Source organism: Sceloporus undulatus, chromosome 1, assembly GCF_019175285.1.
Source record: "Sceloporus undulatus isolate JIND9_A2432 ecotype Alabama chromosome 1, SceUnd_v1.1, whole genome shotgun sequence".
Lineage (NCBI taxonomy): Eukaryota > Metazoa > Chordata > Lepidosauria > Squamata > Phrynosomatidae > Sceloporus > Sceloporus undulatus.
Window position 1 is genome coordinate 227592803 of NC_056522.1, and position 20300 is coordinate 227613102.

The following is a 20300-nucleotide window of genomic DNA, read 5'->3' on the forward strand; positions in this document are numbered from 1 at the left end:
AGACAAAAATAGCAGCATTAAAATCCATGTCAAAAATTGGTCGACCCACAGATAGGAAACAAGGGTCCCACTCAATAGAATGAAAATAAAGGCCAACCCCTCATAAAGTTTTGGTAACTAGCTCCTTACCTTTGAAAATAAATAATGCTGTGTAGAGAGCCAGCATGGTGTAGTGCTTTGAATTTTGGATGATAACCCTGGAGATCAGGGTTTAATTCCCCTCTCAGCCATGGAAACTCCTGGGTGACCTTGCATAAGTCACACACTCTCAGCTTCAGAAAATACTGTGATAGGGTCACCTTTGTGTTACCAAACGCCAGAAATATATATATATATATATATACACATATACATACATACATATACACACACACATGTAAAATATTGTCCAGCCATGGATGCTGGAACCTGTGGATAGTGAAATCTGGAGATGTTCAAATCCCATAACACAGAAAGAGGTATAAAATGGGTTGCCTTATCTGAAAGGGCGAAATCCAGGTTTGCTTTTGGAACTATATATATATATATATATATAATTTCAAAAGCATACCTGGATTTTGTCCTTTCATATAAGGGACACCACCTTACTATGTCATTTTTTCCATATATATGTGTGTGTGTGTGTGTGTGAGCTTGAATCCGTGGATAAAAAGAACCCATCCGTGGATATGGAGTTCTGGCTGCCAGAGCTGGGCTTTGGGTGGGGAGGACGAATGCTGGGCGCTGTGAGCCGCCTGGGGTCTTCCTGGGCGACCTCCCTGCCCTGCCCTGCCCCCCGGCATCCCTCCCCCCCCCTCCCTCCCTCCCTCCCTCCCTCCCTCCTCCTCCTCCTCCTTTTGTCGTGATGTAAGACCACTCACTCGGCTGCTGCTCTCGCTCGGCGTTGAGGCGTCGAGGCACACAAGCGGCGCTCACACACCGCCGCCGAACAGCCAGAGGAAGGAGGCGAGCCAAGCGGAGACACACCGAGAGACAGAGACAGAGAGACAGCCAGCGGACCCGCACAACACAGCCTTGCCTGCCTTGCCAGCCTGCCTGGGCACCTGCCTCTGCAGCCTTCCCGGGACAACTGACCCGGTCGCCCGCCCGGACTGCCTTCTTTTCCCTTCCTTCCTTCCTTCCTTCCTTCCTCCCTCCCTTCCCTCTTTCTTTCCTCCTTCCTTTTTCTTTCTTTCTTTCTTTCTTTCCTACCTTCCTTCCTTCCCTCCTTCCTCCTTTCTTTCTTTCTTTCTTTCTTTCCTTCCTTCCTTCCTTCCTTCCTTGCATCCATCCCTCCTTTCTCTTTCCTTTCCTTCTTCCTTTCCTTCCTTGCATCCCTCTTTCCTTCCCTCTCTGCTGGCGCTGCGGAGTGACTTTGGAGGAGCCATGCTGCCCTTCTTCTTCTCCCTCCTCTTCCTCCTCTCCTTCTTCTGCCCGGGATTAAGTCCGACGGCGGCGGCGGCGAAGGAGGCAGCCGCGGGAGCCGAGCCAGGTAAGGCGCCGCCTCCGCCCGGGACCCCTCTTTCTCTGGGCTGCTCAAAGTTCGTGGCCAGGGCCCCCGGGAGCCTTTGTGGCGCCTCCCTGGCCCTGAAGGGCTCCCGGTCCTCTCCGGGGGGCAGCAGCAGCAGCAGCAGCAGGAGGAGGAGGCTGCAGTCCGGCGGGAGCGGGGCCCCTGGGCGCTCTCCCTCTCTCTGCAGAGGCTGCCTCTGGCGGGGCCAGGGAAGCCTTCCTTCTTCCCTTTAGCTTCTTGGGTCCCAAATGGAAACTGCAATGGCATTTCTTCCGGAGCCACCCTCCCCCCTTTGGCCCAACCAAAGCCCCTCTTTCCTTCCGAACTCCCTGCGAGGGACCCTGGGGATGCTCTGCCTTTGCCCAGGGACCACTCCTGGGGCTGCCTTCCGGGCCAGGGCTCCTTCTGGGCCCCTCAGAAAGAGACAGCCCAGCCAGCCCAGCCTCTGTTCCAAAGTCCCTCTCGTTGGGAGATCAAGTGCACTCCTCCCTCCCTCGGGGAGAGCCTTGAAAGGCAGTCCCAGCAGGGGACTCCAGACCCAGGGGCCACAGGGGCACGGTCTCAACGGGAGCCAGGCTCAGCTGCAGACCGGTGCCAGGAGGGATGCCCAGAAAATGCCAGCCTGCCCCCCTAGACCCAGCCACTGCCATCCTGAGGAAGGCACTCAGCCCTCCTGGTTGCTCACGGCAGGATGGGTTCCCAGCTGCAGTAGATCCAGGGGGTCTCCTCGGGAGGGAAAGGGGTTTGGAAGAGCGACTAACCCTTCCTTAGCTTAGGTTTTTCTTTCCAAAACCAGGCATCTCCCCTCCTGGAGAAGGAGGCTCCTTGGCTGTGCTCTCCAGGGTCCGCCCAGGGTCAGATGGAGACCGGTGCCAGGAGGGATGCCCTGAAGATGCCCACTCGCCCACACTGCCATCCGAGACCCAGTCTAGACCAGTGGGTCTCTTCAATGAGGGGGTGACTGAGGCCATTTCCCGCAGCCTGAGGTCCCTATTCAGGTCTCCTCAGAAGCCAGTCCCATTCAGTCCAGTGAAGAATCCCTCCCAGAGTGGGCTGTCTAGAGGATGCCCTTGGGAACCAGTTTTCCGCAAAACATCCAGACACACTTTGGGAGACGGTGGTTTCGGTATGGTTTAAAAATGTAGAAAACCAGGGGGGGGGGTATAAATAAATCAGCAAAGATCACAGGTAACCCCTCCTGCCAAGATTTCCAGGAGGAGAGCAGGGTTGGCTTTGGACTTTTGTGAACCATGGTTGAAAAATGTTGAATCCTGCTGTTACCCACCTCGATCCGCAGGGAGAGGCGGGATACAAATAGATATTTATTTATTATTTCATGATTAAAACCTCACACTGCATTACAGGAATACGTTTCTTCTGCTTCCACTGGCTAGGAAGTGGTTAAGTGCAACAGAATATTTTAGGATAAACTCTTTGTATGTTTGAGATGTATGTGGAATGACCGATAGTCATACGTACTTCAGCATTTGGATAAATGGTATGAATATAAGTATTTGTAAATACTTTAGGCTGCAGCCCTAGACACCTTTACCTGGGAAGAAGCTCTATTGAACTGAGCAAAACTTATTTCTGGGGGAAGAAATGCATAGGTTTGTGCACTTAATCCAATGTCAAGGAAATGGGAGGAGGGTGATGGCTGTGTTTTATAGGACAGCAATTAGGCATCGATCAAAAATTATGGCTTGACTACCAGACAACAACTAAAAGGCACTCGGTGTGAGCGATGTGCCGCTCTGATGCGCCTGAAACCTGACATACCTGCTCTGCAGATTTATCAAACACTCGCTCAGGGTTTCGTGAAAAGTACAAGTTGTTCGGCAGTATGCTTTTTGCAGCCATTGGCTTTCAAAGAAGTTAAAATGTGCTCTGCTTTGATTTCTTTTCTTTTCTTTTAAATTTCTCCTCTTTATCAGCATGCGTTTGAATAGTCGTTGTTCAAACAGGGCTAAATAAAATTGGCCACTAACAGAAAGTACAACCATTTGGGCTTTTTTAAATTTATTTTTTATATATATTAAAAACAACAACAGCAGGGGACTTCAGTGAGATGGTTTATAATACAGTCCTATACATTGGAATTTGAGTCCCATTCAATTCACTGGGTTTAATCTCAGGAACGTGAGCACAGCAGCTTGAGGCTCATTTCTGAGCATATAAGCATCCAGGTCCAGAATATATTTTCTTCAAGGTAAACCGCTTTGATTCTAAGGAGATTTACACCAAATATATTAGGGGTTTTCCCCCTTCTGTCGAAATCAATACTAAGTAGATGTTTGGACAGAATTGTTTGAATCTTATCAGCTGCTTAACAAACCAGATTTCAGTTTGTGATCCTGACCCTGAATATTTGGAACATCGAGTGCCTTTTTCTGGAGCAGCCACTGTCCTTCCCCCAAATAGGGCTCTTGTTCTGTTAAATGACAGGCACACATTTACAAATAATATATTGCTAGAGGCAAGCATTTCCATGCTCACATGTTGCATGTCTTCCCATCATGCTGCTTTTCAGAAAGTATCCAGAAGTCTGAAATATAGCAACCTCATAGTCTCACACAAATGTTTAGATTGAAGCCAAAAGCTTCAGTCCTAAAAGCAGACATTGCTTGCTTCCGGGTCCTATGTTCCTCTTCTGTCCATGTTGCCCTCTATTTCATCTGATTTATAAACCATTTAAAAAGAGAAAGGATTAAAAGTATAGGCAATAATGCATCCTGACATGCCAGTACTCCATCTTAAGTAGTTTGTGGATCTAGCTAACCCAGTAAGACAGTTATGCTTTTGTTTCTTGGATGAAGATACTATATATTCAATACATTTTCCCCCCTGGTGAACTTTGTTCTGGCCACACACCAATTAAAAATGGGACATGAGTAGGATTTCTTCATTTTGTTGTGATGACTTGAGATATATATCAAAACATGATATATATATATTTTCCTCCATTATAGCTATTGAACTCAGAAAGCATAGTGGCTGGTATGACTCAAATGGTATATCTTGTTTCAGAATGGATACAAAGCAAATCCCATTAACTTGGATAGCTTTCTGAACTGCATGAGCCTCAAAGCAAGCAAGAAATGAGAATGCATTGAATACTGCGATATCTAGTTTACAAGGAATTAATTAGATTCCTATTGAAAATGTAATTGTGTAGGAAATTGAATTTGCATTGTGGAAACTTTTCATCTTTTTTCTTTCCTCCCCACTCTGCAAACCAGATACCAAATTGTTTACTGTCTGTTTAGTTTGAACAAATATAAATGGTTTAGATATGCTATTTTCAGGCCTTGTTTCTGCTGTGATTGAACTACTGAATCTGTTAGGTCAATTTCCCAGCTGGCTATCAAAATTAAAAGGTGTTGCACGCTACAGGCAATGAAAAAGATGATCACTGCCTGGCTGACTTTAAAAAAATAATAATAACAACACAGCCTTCAAAAAGAATCTGTGTTTGGAAAGTAGCCGATAGAACACATGGAATACCAGGTAGGTACCAGATGCCTTTGAAGCCTAAGACATCGAAATGCTATATAGAGTAGTGAATCTTGCCTTGAGCAGAGATGGCTTCCAAGATATTCCTGAATTTACCCAGCTTTGTTCAGAGGGCACCAATCTTGGCTGTTATTGGGGGAAAATGACCACTACACTTGGAAAACAAAAGATTTTGGAAATCTTTACAATCACCATGATAAAATTCTTGTGTGTGTTCCTCTTGGGAGATTACTGGGTACCAGGTTGGTGTGTATGGGACTCTGATTTTATGCCTCATTTTTGTGCACTTTTCTCTGTATGGTGCTTGTTGTTGTTGCTTTGTAATGATCAGTATCATGTGATAATGTCCCTATGTCAGTTTAAATTAGAATCAATTCAGCCCTAAAAAGATAACATTTCTGTAAATTATGCCGACCACATCTAATTCACTTAGAGTCAACTACCTCACCGTACCACTATGTCATGCCAGATGAAAGAGAAGTATAATACAAATTAAGAATGTAGACATTGTTTTTAAACATGCTAGATGTTCCCAATCTAAACATTCATTCAGAATAAAAGAAGACTTGACATCACTTTTCTTCACAAGGTAAACATTTGAAAAATGTTACCAAAATGTCCTAGAAATTAAAGCAAGCAAGCAAACAAAAACCACTGTATGAAATTATAGTTTGACATCAATTCTCTATGGCAACGTTACTCAAAGTGTTGGTCCATGGACCACTGCTGGTCTCTGAGCTATTAGTCTGCTACAAGTTTGTATGAAAGCTAAAACCTGTTATACCAATAAGCACAAAAATGGTGTCAAAATGGCTATAAAAACAAACAAATCCTACATCAGATAGCATAAGAAGCACTGCTCTAAGATACACTGCAGTATACCAAATGAAAACAGAGATACAGATTGGAAAGGATTGGTAGTATTAATGAGAACGGATGAATCAGTGGTGATAATGAGAAGCAATGGCTACATTAAGAAGGCTTGGAGAAAAATGAAGTGGAGGGTTGTTGGAATGAGAAATGGAAATATGGGAAAGGTATGTAATAAAGGGTTTTTGTTGTTGGTGGTGGAAACAGTCTATTTCTTAAGTCACAATTCCTTAAGGAAAGTATTTCTTTTAGAAAAGAATTCTTAGGGACATTTTTACCCTAAAGAAGGGTGGAATAAAAGCCGTAATATCAGATCGTACCGTCTTCTGTGCCCATTAAAAGAAAAAAGAGACCAGACTGCTGGATCATGCCATATGACCGTAGGCTGCCTGCTTTGGACAATGCTAGGCTTGCAGCCATGCAACTTGTAGGGAAGACACAAGTCTTCAAGAATCAGGTTTTAACAATGACACATTTGCAACCTAATCTCTGCTTGCTGTTGGTTTGACATCATTGGCATATATGTTTTAGAGGACTTTATAGAGCTATTTCTTCCATTGCTCATAGTTATTATCTAGTTCTAGGCTGAGTCGTTCCATTGGTAGCATTGTCCCCTCAGCTCAGCAATTAGTTCTTCCAGACAAATGGCTAGGTTTTGTTCAGTGGATCAAGTAGTCTAGGAGTTCTCACTAACATTGCAGTCCTGTGCATGTCTACTTTGCATTAAGTCCCTGTATTCTAGGGGACAGACTCCCATGGAAATGTATATAGGATTCCAACATCATTTGGGCTTTGGAGGTATTCAGAATTGCTTCAGGTTCCCAGACTGCACACCTGCCTATCATCTATGCTCATTTGAAAGCTCATATGGAAATGATTTTTTTCACCACCTGACAGCTATCTTTTTGTCACTGTCCCCAAGATATTGTCTACTTGGTACCATATACATAAGACTCCCCCAGAATTTCAGAAACACATGTTTCCATGTCTATCAGTCAGTTTTTAGTTCCACCAAGTATGTTACTGTAAGGACTGTCACAGTGACCCTGAAATGGCTCTTTGTGGTTAATGGTAGTTGAAATATCTTTGGCAATGGCTCACATGTCTTTCTTTTTAAAAAAATATAATGTCAATATTTTCACAACATTATGATGTTCAAACTGAACCATCTCTGCAGCAAACAATGTACTATTCTTGTGAGAGGTATTGCATTGTCAGACATGAAAGCACACTGTACGGTGAAGCAGACAGATGTTGCACCAGCAAGATCCCTTTGCCGCATAACTCAAGCCTTTTTCACAACATTGATTATTTCTTTGTTTATCTTCTTACAAAGCAAGTTTGAATTCAACTAAGGAAAACACCACAAATAAAATGTATGAAAATGATTTCTTCCTACACCTGTACAACCAGTCAAAAGTCTCTTTTGAACACACACATCTAAGGAGGGATGTTGCTTTATACCTCAGTTTTACGTAAGGAAATGCAGGAACAATTGAAATCAGAACTGCTGTGTTTAACAGAAGGTTGCTGCAAAGTGAAAATGGGATTACTCTGTGTAGATGAAATAAAGGCAGAAGATTCACAACATAGGTATTTTTCTTTTCAGCCTGGTGTGTGAATTTGTTTTTCTTCTGTTCCCAAAGCCTATATTCAAATGCCCTTATTCAATGTGTTTTTAGGCTTCATTCCAAACTCGTTATTAATATTTGGGTGTTAGAAGCAAAACATTCAAAAACCAGCTGTACTGTGTTCTGCCACATGGAACTACTACTTATCAGTCTGGTAGAAAGTAATCTCAGCGGCTGTAAGATGGGCAAATTCAAATAAAGACATTGAAGTGTTTCGCACTGAGTTGTCTGTTCTCATAGCTGCAGTTCTTCCTTTTTTTGATTAATACATACATGTACACACACACTCATCTCAATGAAGTTAGAGAAGGTCACAGTGCTCTTGTTTATTGGGAATCTCTATGGAAAATTAAACATCAGGATAAGTAGATCTTATCCCCATTTGATTTTGTTGTTCTTCCTCCCCTTTTCCCTTAAATTAACTTGTAGACTTTTAAAAATTCATCAGAAATTGGCATGGATATAGATCACTACAGCTCTCATTTCACACATTCTTTTCACTTTTTCCAAGTTACTGGAGCACAGCAAGATAAGTGGATATGTGAAAAGCTTTAGAGAAGATGTATTGATGTGATAGTAGACCACATCCAAGTTCCTCTTGTTTTCCATGTGTTTTATCAATGTTACAGTTAATTAATTTACTGTCAATTATGCTTATACCCCATCAGGGAACTCAAGCCAGGATAATCACCCATTTTATCTTCACAATAATCTTGTGAAGTAGGTTAGGCTGAAAGAATACTGCAGCTGAATCATGTTTAATTGAGGATCTCAGTATCACAACATACTGTAACCACAACCAGTAGGCCAGGATAAATAAAAGGAAGACTTTGTTTTGAATCCACGTTTTTCTCAACTTTTTGTCTGAAAGTCCAGAAATTAGAATTGTTTCAAACTATATCAGTGACACCTTGCAAATAAGATCAAATAATTTGGTATCTTGGAGTTGTTTCAGAATTTTGTTGTTGAATAATTGCAAGTAATTTCCAACTTATGGTGACCCTAGGCAACCCTATCGTGGGATTTTCTTGCCAAGATTTGGTCAGAAGGGTTTTCCCATTGCCTTCCTCTGAAGCTAAAGTGCGTGACCTGCTCAGGTTTCATGGCTGAGCAAAGATTCAGACCTTTGTCTCCAGAATCATAGTCCAGTGCTCAAACCACTACACTATGCTGTCTCTTTGTGAGAAATTTAGATGGATTTATTTTTAAAAAAATCTCTAGGTTGTTATTCTGAATTTATTTACCTGGAAGTTAACCTCATTGAATTCAGTGGGGCTCAGCTTTGAGTATACATTGGTAAGATTGTGTTCTAAGGATAACTATTTAGAATATATGTTATGGGTGAAAAAGAGTACAAAGAATAGTGTGTAAGAAATAGTACGAATATTTATAGTAAAGTCTACATCTAGTGAATGTTATCAATCATGGAAGCCAAATATATCTGTATTGAAAAATTATTTGGTTTTCCTTATAGTCAGTTGAGATTCTTCTGAGCTCATTCACTGGGGAATCACAGTAGGTTACATTTAAAGAAGATGAGTACTGTACTGTCATCCTAATTATGTATAGTAGGATCAGGAAGCATACTTAATACAGTATCAGTTTCTTCAGTTCCTGTTATAAACCCTCTGAACCAAGATTTTCCCTAGAACCTTTAAGAGGCTCTTCTGTCCACACTTCTCTCTTACCCCTGTTATCATTTGGGGGCTGAGTCATGGTTTTTTAGATCCCACGCCCTCTTCCAAGGACTATTAGATCTACCACTAGGTTGTATTGTCAATTGAGCAGAATCTGCTCAAGTAATCCACGGTACTAAGCTAAGTTTAATGCTGCTGAATCTGCCTAGAGCAGGAATGGGAATTATGTGGCCTGAAGGGAGCATCTATGAAGCCCCTAAACCTTCTCCCTAAGACTCATGATTAGAAAGAAAAATGGAAAAAGTGCCTCTGGAAACTGTGACTATGATTTATGGATACAACGAAACAAATTACCCTGTATCTTTTCTTATCCCCTAATGCTTTCAGACAAAACTGGAAGTTTAGCCTGCATGGATTGGATATGGATGTGTATGCCCGAGACTCTTTAGTGCTGTCCAGTTCTGGCCTAGAGGCTAGATATTACAAGGCAGAACTGCAGAATGCAGCTTGGTAGTTACAGTAATAAATAGGAAAGCATATGCAATACATAGCATTTAATAACCTGGTTACAACTCAATATGCCCTTGGATTTTGTGTCCTCGTTTGATAGCTAGTGTGAATTGATAGTGTGTGTATTTTTCTTTCTTTTTTAACATCCTTCATTAAAACAATGGTCCTTGAAAGAAAAGAGGACAAAGATGTTTTACCGATGCAGGAGTATGCAGTACAAATAATTCTCTCCCACACTCATATTCTCCTATAATTATGACTAACTCTGCTACACTTTAAAGGGACCGTGCTGCCAGAAGTTATAAATCTGCACAGGCTTTAATACTAACTCTTGTGAGTCTTTCTCCTGTAATTATGAGGCCTACTTACAGATCAGAACATAACAAGAGCCTTAATTAGCATTCTGTTTTAATCTCAAATGGCATAATATGCTGTTCATAATATTTTGTCCATCTTTCCAATGATGTTAAAGCAAAACACCCATTATCTTCATTATTGTTATGCTATATTCCCCCGTGGAGCTTGAAAGTGCTTGTTCATTGAAAGGGTTCATGATAAATGGAAAAAGGTAAAATCTCAGTTTGTGTGTCTGTGTGTGTTAATGTACCTTGAACACCAAAAAGAGAAAGACCTAGAAGGTATATGTGTATTTGGACATAATGCTTCATTTAATTATGGTCAGGTTAGCTGTGAAAGTGTTTTAGAAGTCACCCAAGGTATTCTTCTGCCTTAGATAGAATCAAAATGTACCCTACCCAGGAGGATTAGCTTGCCATGGCCAGTAAATTAGTGCAGTGCACCCGCGTCATACTTGGGGGCGCTTTACGCGGCTTTCAGCTTACATTGAATAAAGTGAAAGAATACCCATTACCATCTGAAGGGCTGGGGATGAAACCATTAATTTTTGCCAGAGGAGTGTTTGATTCAGGAAAGAACAATAAGTAGAGAAAGTAAAATAATTCCGATGTGATGCTGTGGTCATGTGAATATCAGAATACTGTGATGTGACAAAGACATCATTGTCTTTCCTTTGCTCTGCTACTTCTTCAACTGAAATGTCTGATAAGGTAGCACTACCAAAATGCATTCATTCAGAATGCCTTTTGGAGTAAGTGACTGCTGTTTTCAGCTTGTGAACTCAGCAAGGCTCCTAAAACGTGCCTTTTCTTCTCAAACTATTTTTAACATACAGAATTTTTTCAACTAATCAGTGGAAATACAAATAAAATAGAATATGATGCCTTGAAATTTATTATATAAGTAGAGTGCTAACAATGATTCTTGGAGCCTTATCATATGAGAAAAAAGAGATGAAACATAATGGGAGAATAGTGATTTTTTTCCATGCCTCCCCACATGCCATTGTTGCAGTTCTATTTTCTTCCTGAAGGAGGCAGTTGTAACAGCATGCCTTTTGTCTAATGGATTTTTCCAGTATGACAGAAGGCATGCTTTTACGACTATCTCTCCTGGGAAGAGAATGTAAGTGCTATTATATCATGCAGAGAGGCATAGAGAAAACTGTTACTCTTCTGCTCTGTTTTGGCTTTCTTTTCTGCTTAATTAACTTTCTGCTCTCAAACCAAGCTGTTCTGACCTTGGGGATTTGCAAAATCTCCTCTTGTCCAGTATATCATGTAGATTTCTGTCTGCTCCCTCAGGCTGTGATGGAGGGCATCTTTGTTTACAAATGATGAAAAATGCCTGGACGTTACCTTGGGTGGGAAGACAACCTTTCTTAACTGGAGTTATTGACTTCCTGCTTGACTAAGTTCTGTAGTGGTACACTGTGTATTGCTGTGCTTTCTCAAATTTTACCCAAGCCAAGCTGTCCACCTGGATTACAACTGTTGTAAAGTATTCATGTAGAACACTGAATGAATTTCATGTTCATTTAAATGACTTGTGCTAGCAAAAGGAGCCAGGTAGGAGCAAATGAGAAACATATATAGAATCTAAGGACCAGTGCAGATTAGAAGAAAGGAGTGGCCAGAGGCTGCCCCTTTTTTCTCCGGATCATTGCTGCGGCAACTGCATGGCTGCAGCAACAATCCTCCCCAAAAAGGAGCTGTGAAATACAGCTCCTTCCCGCGATGCTGCCAAGGTGCCATTAGCGCCCTGGGGTATCACAGTGATGTCACATGTGTGCTGCCCTGTTTGGATGCAGCACATGCGTGATGTCATTGACACGTGTGCTGTGTGGACGTTGCTACGTAAACATGGCACTGCCGTTATGTGGTAGGGTTCGTGTGCGTGCAGATACTGCACGCTCCAGAACCCTAGAATTGGCCCTAGGCCACCACAAGCTGCCGGTCTGTACTGGGTTAAAGATTCCACAGAAACCAAACTTACTGTTCAAGGCTAGTGTAGGTGAGCAGAATCTCATACTGCTAAACGAAGAACTATTGCTCCGCATGGGTTGTTATCAACTACGGGAATGAAATGAGTTTGTGATTCCAGCCTTCCTAAATGGAAATGGGAGATTGCTGAACTGATTCTGAGCCCTAGAAAAATCTATGGTATTCAAGGTCTAGAGCAGTGATGGTGAACCTTTTAGAGGCCAAGTACCCAAACCGCAACCCAAAACCCATTTACTTATTGCAAAGTGCCATGTCGCTCTGGCTTTCTAGTAACAAACTCTGGCAAACTCTGTGCTGGGGCGATAGCACATGTGCCCACAGAGAGGGCTCTGAGTGCCACCTCTGGCACGCTTGCCATAGGTTCGCCATCACTGATCTAGAGAGTTAGTTCACTTACTATCAGTGCTGACAATCAAGAGCAATGATAAGAGAGCACAACAATGTTATTATTATTATTTTTTGCACTTCACTTGTGTCTAGGGCAGGTTTGGGCTACCTCCAGACCCAAGGAAGACATATATGAAGAGATTAATGCAAGCATTTTCTAGGGAAGGGAATATGTGTTTGGTTTGTATAGGCTCCTTTAATCTTTTTTAGTTTATGAAGCACTCCCTCCCAAAATGCCATTGCTCAGATGCTATGGTGAGACAGCAGCTCCTTCTTTCCATACTTCTTCTTCTGTGAAAGCATCTGCATATTCATAACTATGTGACTGATACAAAATTGGACAGGGGGCTCCACATGCCCTACATCAGAAGAACAGGCCCCCACTCTGTTTTTTTTTTAACCCTCAAAATATCCTCTTTATGAGGGGCAATTTAACTATGTATTCTCAATATATTTTTAGGCTGAACACAGATCTTTTTCCAAAACAGGATGTGAGCAGAATCCATTTCTGATTTTCAAAATAGGGACTTCAACATAAAACATCACAGGTATTCTTAGGATGCTGGCAGAACCTGTATATTTGGAAACACAAATTAAATAGTGGAAGCATCTCCTAAGGAAAAAATGGGGAGGGATGAGGAAAGTAAAGATTGCATGGGCTACATGTAGCCCCAAAGCAATTTGGCTTCCCTCAGGGAAAACCCTTTCAACCTTCTGATATTCCATTAAATTCTAATTCAACATTCCCCCTGCCCTTTCGAGGTTCAAGATTAGGCAATTTTGCCATGTTTTGCCTTTTCAGCTGTTTTAAGGCACAAGTTACTGCCATATCACATGAAACTAATATGAACAAATACATTCAGTGAGAATTGGCAGAGCTAGGCTTTTTTTTAAAAAGCGCTGCATATGAGGCAGAGTTTCACCAGGTGTAGCTGTGCCCTACATAGAAAAAAGTAAAAGTGAGAAGATGAATTTTACTCAGCAACCATGCATACATTAAATAATCATAAATTGGCAAAACTCTACTTTGTAGATTTGCTAGGGATGATAAGAGAACTCAAAAATACTTGGGTAATGATTTTAAATAAAACAACAACCAGATTTCTTGAGTGTCAGGAAACCCTGATGAGGAAAATAATAGGGTGGGAATCTTTATGGTTTGAGACTTCCTCTTAACTAAAAATACATGTAGGGTTTTTTTGTACCCAAAATGGGATTTCCTGCCCAGAAAAAAAAGAGGCCGGAATTTTGTCAGTTATGGTGTCTTGAATTAGAATAGTGTAACTGCTTCATATTCTCATATGTGATCATGAGACGATTACCATGACTGCAAATGACCCATAAACCCACCTTAAAAACCACTAAACTATACCAAGTATCATAGGTCTTCCTTCTCAGCAGCAGGACAGACCTTGGCTGCTCTGAGTGGATTACTGGATTTAAAGGTGGGTTTCAGGGGTCCAATGGGGAGTTAAAGCACAGCTACAATATCTTACCTATGAATTTCATGCAGAATCTCCACCAGTACCTTCTACATAGAAATGCAATTTTCTGCACAGAAAATATAGTTTTCTGTGCAGCAAACATTGTGGACAGAACATGCCAGTTAGAAATGTGACATGCTGTGCAGAAAATGCTGTGCAGAAAATTGGTTTTGAAATCCCATCCTCAAGGCCATTTTTGAAAAGCTACGTGCATTTTTTTATTTTTGTGAACAGAATAAGTACTGATCTTTGAATATTCTCCAATTATTCTGTGCTTGCACTGAGAACAAAAGTGGTAAAATGATTCATTCTTTGCCTTCAAAGATGTACATCCCCACATTTTGTTTAACAAAATATGGTGCATCTCAAAATGAAGATTCCAGACACATTTATGTTACAGTAAAGCAAAGCTACCATTTTATCAGCAGCAGACAAAATGAAACACAAATTTATTTGAACGTTTTTCAAAAGATGGTATTTATAAGTGAAGAAACAGTTATGTGAGTAACAAAACACAAAGCACTGCTTAGACCTAGAGGCATAAGGTCATTATTAAAACATATAATTGGATTTTTCAATATACTTGTGTTCAGGGGGGGGGAACACCCTGTTAAGCGGTTCTTATACTGTAGTTCAAGATTAACATAATATTATACAGAACTAATAGCAACCTTTAAGCAGGAGGAGAAAAAAGGGCTGATTTAGACATTTTTATAAGTTGATTTAGATATGTACTTCTTGTTTATCTACTAACCCTAAGGAGACAACTAGTTGTCAAAATGTGTTTTAGTGACACTTAATATTTACACATAAAAATAAATATGCATACAATATATTTTCCTCCTCAGCAGTCACCACCTTCTGATGCTTACTACTTACCACATACAATATTTCCAGCCTTACTAAAATGTGCACTTTTTAAATGTGTGTTTGTGCTCAAGTGTGCATGACTAATATTTGTCACATTCTTCTCATGAATGATATTTGCCAGAATTATTGTGATGCTCCTTGAATGTATTCATTTCCTAGGTAAAAACCTAGCTCATGTTAAATTGAATTGTATTGCCAAATATGAGGAAGTTTTATTGTTGTGTATGACTATCTCTTTAAAAAATAATAATATGAGGAGCAGGATCATCTGAAATGATAGGATATAGGAAACATTTTAGGGATAATGGTGGAATGCAAGACCCCAAGTTATTGTTGTTGCCGGCCTTCAGATTATTTCTGATTTATGTCAGCCCTAAGGTGAACCTATCAAGAGGTTTGCTTGCCAGAATTTCTCAGGGCTGGGGCTTGGCCGTTGCCTTCCTCTCTGGCTGAGACATTGTGACTTGTCCAAGCTGACCCAGTGTGTTTCCATGGCATAATGGGGATTTAAACCTTGGTCCCCAACATTCAAACCACTACACCACGCTGGCTTGCAAGGTCCCCAAAACCTGGATTCAATAACTGTTTTGGATATATTCAGAATTATAAAAATGATAGTATGCATTAGAACATTTTCTATTGCTATTATTCTGGGTTAGATTCTAACTTTTTTTTTGCTAACATGAAAATCTTATGAGTGGGGTTATACTCATAGGACACTCCTGCTGTCTGAAAGAGAAAAGCATCAGCCTAAAATTCTAATCTTTCACCCCAAAAACCCTAATCTTGAGGACTTAATGATCCCCTGAGATGGATACAAAATCCAAGGGAAAACTATAATTGGACCAGGTAGTTTTACACCAGCTTTCTGCAGCATGTTTCTGCAGCGTGACTGAATTTTCCTGTTCATCAAAATGGAAGGTTATATCATATTGGACACATCTCAGCATTAAAAAAAAACTTTATAAAAATATGACAGATTACCAAGGCTTACTAAAACAATTAAACAAATAAATAAATGCAGAAACCTGTGGTGATTTTAGGTGACAACCTCCATTTGAGGCCTATCTTTATGGTGTGTGCTTTCCTGCTGTACCATTCCTAACAATGCTAAACTTAAATTTGTCTCCCAATAATAGTATTTTTTTGGTAAGTCAAGAAAACTAGTGATATACCTGTGTCACCAAGTGATGCATTTAATAAGGATGCATGCTGATTTGGGGAAGAGGAAAGAAAGGTGCTCCCATTTAGACAAAACTCTAAATAGTATAACTCTTTGATTTTTCAAAAAGTATATGTGTGTGTATTTGAAAAGTTACTGCTACAGCATGCATTGTCCCGTAACGTATTCTTATAGCCAGCAGGGTGTCCATAAATAAGTTTTCACATTATGCTTCATCTTGAATGATTTGATGTTCTGACAGAACCACACGTTGTTGAGATATAGCTTTATTTAAGAAATAAGAACGTACATACCTTTTCTTCCTCCTTCAGTTAAGATGAAAGCACCAAGGACTTTCTCTTGTCTCATTCTTTTTATCAATGGGACATTCCTTCATGACTTTTTGTACATGGCAATGTCTTGACTTTATCCTTCAAGTTGAGGAGGACAGGTGCTATTGAAATAAAACTTTTAGAAATAAGAATGCATGGAATCCCATAAGGATTTCACCACCACTGAGTTTTTATCTATTGGCAGTTCAGAAGTTTCAGTCTTTCTCCTTGAAATGAACAAAGACAAAGGTCTAAGGAACTCAAGTTGTTTTCCTTTGAATAATCCTGTGATGTTGATTGCAGAAGATAAGAAGAAACATGGGTTGAGGTGTGTGGCGGTTACACATGCATGCACACACACGACATGGAACAAAGGTAACACATCCTATAGCCATTATGTGCAAAATATATTTAAGGAGCAATCATTTTCATTATCCCAAAGAAATATATCTCTGCTTCCTTTTTTTTTTTTTAAAGATCACATTGAATTACATTTTCCACACATGGAAGGTGTCTTCTGCTCACTGAAGAGCTATTTTATGCCATGCACAAAAGTGCTGTATGCAACAAACAAAAACCATCAATGTTCTCCTACTTTCAGAAATACTTGTCCAAACTTTTGTGTAGATAGAATCACAGAAATAACTAGACAACCTACCTGATACATCAATGAATTTGCATAAGCTTTTGCAGAACAAAACTAGCAGTTGTTTTTCTTCTTCTTACAGTTTTTTTAAAATCACATCCATAATTCGAATTGAATCTTTTGCCAAGAGACCAGAAATAATGCTTTTTCCTGAGAGATCAAAATATTGTAATATAGATGTTCTTGGATGAGTTTGCCACACTCTTCCCATTATTATCTCTTCTTATGGGCTTTAAAGGGCTTCCAAAGTATTTTGTCTAGAAATGACAGTGGAACAAAAGATATGCGTGTACTAACTATACTAAAGTGTGTTTCTATTATAACATCTTCAACTCTTTAAAATGGTTTATCCTATATATTTAGGAAATTATATTTTAGTCCATTAGCACACAAGGTAAAAACTTGAATTTGATGCCATATGTGGAAAGGGTAGAATAACTTCAGGGAGCCCTTGTTATCCACTGAAGTTTGGTTCCAGGACTCCCCGTGGATCCCAAAATCCATGGATGCTTAAGTCTCATTAAATGTAGTGACATAGTAAAATGGTGTCTCTTGTATAAAACTGCTACAAGGTTTCTATCGGAAGTTATACTTTTAAAAAAAATATTTTCAAGTCATGGATGCCTCAATCCATGGATAAAGAATTCATGGATATGGAGGGTCAATTATAATACTATATTTCCTGCCCCCATTGAAAGTAATCTTGTTAGAATAGTTTAGTACCCTAGATCTATAGCTATTTCATCTCAAGTTGCAAGTACTGTATATGCAGCTTCCCAAGAGGTTAGCTGAAATAAAATCAATTGTGTTTCCTTCCTAGAAAACTTTGGTAGGATTGGGCTATCCTGTTCATTTCCAAAGTCCCCCCTCCCAGTTATGAGTCACAAGATAACTTCGTGAATATTTGTTGTTGATAATTGCCATTAAGTTGGTTTCAACTTACGGTGACACATCTTCAAGACATCCTGTTATTTACAGTTCTACAAACTCAGAGTTGTGGTTTCCTTGATTGAGTCTACGCACCTGTAATGAAGTCTTCTTATTTTCCTACTGCTGCCACTTTATCAAACATTAGAAAAAATGTATTGAGTCATGCCTTCTCATTTTATATTCAAAGTGCAACAGTCTCAGTTTCCTAATTGTGGTTTATAAAGAGACTTTGGACTAGATTTGTTGTTGTTGTTTGGTAGTCTATGGTATCTGCAAAAATCTCTTCCAGAACCACTTTTTAAATTAGTGAATTCTCTTTCAGTCAGCTTTTTTCACTGTCTAGCTTTCACAAGTATACATAGAACACTGGACTATATATGCAAACTTATGCATTTGTGGTAAATTGAAGGAACATTATTCTTTCCTTCTTCCTACTTTTAATTCTGGATTCATGGCTGGCTCAGCGATTGGCAGAATTTCTTTCATAGCAAGCTTGTTTTGATTGTGATAATTTTATCCACACAATAATCTGTGGCAGTATATGTTTGTATTCTAGAACTGCTGTATGTGAGGTCACACAGATGTGTTTCTAGAGAAAAGACATTTTCTTTCCTTCTGCTAGTTTTTCTCAATCTGATGACAATTATGTTGCATACAGCCCCTATCATCCCCAGAGAGCACAGCCAGTTGATCAGGATGATAGCATTTGACACATCTGGAGGAAACTAAATTTGGGAAGAACTGATCTGTGTCATCATGATGACCTCTATATTTTAAAAAAATGCTGCAAATAATGAAACAAAACAGATTGTAAAGGAACACCATTTGGTTAGCATGTAACCACAGTAGCTTTCAATGTAGTTAACCTCTGCCATGGGTTATATTATGAAATAGGAATAAAACAACCAGTTCTACCATAGCTTTTCAATCCACTCCTACCTATATATGCTGCTTGCTATTAAGCAGAATGCATTTCCATTCATGGAAAACATTGCCATTCAGGTGTAGTGCCCATGATTTTTGCCATTTCTCCTTGTCGTTGTATCAATTGCAAAACATATCCTACACCAATTTTGCAGGAGGTCTTTGGTGTGAAGGACAGGATAGTAAAACACATCAAGAGATTTGAACTCATATTTCTTTCAAATTGTTCACTTACGTTTGTTCCTTGACTAAAATGTTTATTGAGAAATCATTTCACTTTTTAATTTTAATTTTCTCATTGCATTTCATCATTTATTCCATCTCTCTCAGTATACTGAATTCCATCAAAAGACTGAGATATTTCTGATGGTGGTAGAAAAAGTTATGAGGATGTTAGGGAAAATATAACTAAAAGCAGTTTATTTATTTCATCTTTTGTTATCCTCAGTCCACTCTTACTCTCTTTCTCTCACACACATAATTATATATTATACAGCCAAATAAAATGTATATCATTACCTTCCTCAAATCCTCCCACATGGTAGATAAAACATATTAAAAGGTAAGTTATTTTTCTCAGATTTATATTCTTGGATTTATTTTACACTGAAAAATCTGATCATATAGACTTGAGTTTCCATATTACAGCATTGCAACTTACATGATGTGCCTTAGTTGCTCTGTGGAAAGGTAGACACTGCTGTTAGAAGATTAAATTTTACCTTTTTTGAGTATCTATTTTTCCCCTCTATGTAGTGCTAGTTATGAGTTTTTTGAACTATGGATGTGTCAGACTTCAGTTTTCTTCCAGTTATGGAAGTGCATTAACACATTTGATGCTCTTGTCAGGTGAGTGACACTCACTCACTAGTATAGTCCCATCAAAGTTAATGAGTTTTTCATGGGGCCATACTAGGTCAAGTTATTATTGAATTATTCCCTAAAGAGCATCAAGGAAATATCATTATACAGATAAGGTCTCAGAAAATATGACACAATTTGGAGTGACTGAGCAGTTCTGGGTTGTTACACACATTTTATGTCAGAATAGAAGATGTATGTATTAGGTTGTGTAACCAAATAGGAAGAATCTGTATGTGTGGAATTGAGTTGCTTTTGGATTATTTTTACCACCATAATTTTGTGGTACTGCATTTTTTCAAGGTGGACAGATTGTTCAGGCCAAAGGCAACAGACTACAAATCATACAAATAAGGGTCAGCTGTACTATTTATTTGCTAAAATCACAGATGGGCAAACATTAAGCTTCTATTGTCTATTCCTTAACAACAACAATAACAGCAATAACATCAGTAACAATGACATACACTAGACTAAGTTTTCACTCCAACCACTTTTATTTTTCTTTGATCTCAGCAGTTTAATTTAATTTAAAAGGCTCGGAAAGTCTTTTGCTGTTGATTGTTGGAGTGCTGGGACTCAGAAACCTGTGGTGATCACTACATGTGACCAAGAGATTTATCAACAGACCCAGATTTACCTTCTATCCATTTCTGGTTTAGTATCTGAAAACTGTGGTTTGACAGTACACAAT

The 20300-nt window shown here is 39.6% G+C and overlaps 1 protein-coding gene across 6 annotated transcripts in view; it reads left to right on the forward strand.

Annotated features, from left to right (window-relative positions):
- Nucleotides 1–1274: 1274 nt before the first annotated feature.
- The window catches only part of LRP1B (LDL receptor related protein 1B), a 1051820-nt gene continuing 1032794 nt past the window's right edge, over nt 1275–20300 (forward strand). For all 6 annotated transcript variants that reach the window (XM_042437575.1, XM_042437584.1, XM_042437621.1 and 3 more), the window contains exon 1: nt 1275–1471. In XM_042437575.1, coding sequence (XP_042293509.1) covers nt 1366–1471 — 106 coding nt within the window. In that variant the 5' untranslated portion in view covers nt 1275–1365. The remainder of the gene's footprint in view (nt 1472–20300) is intronic.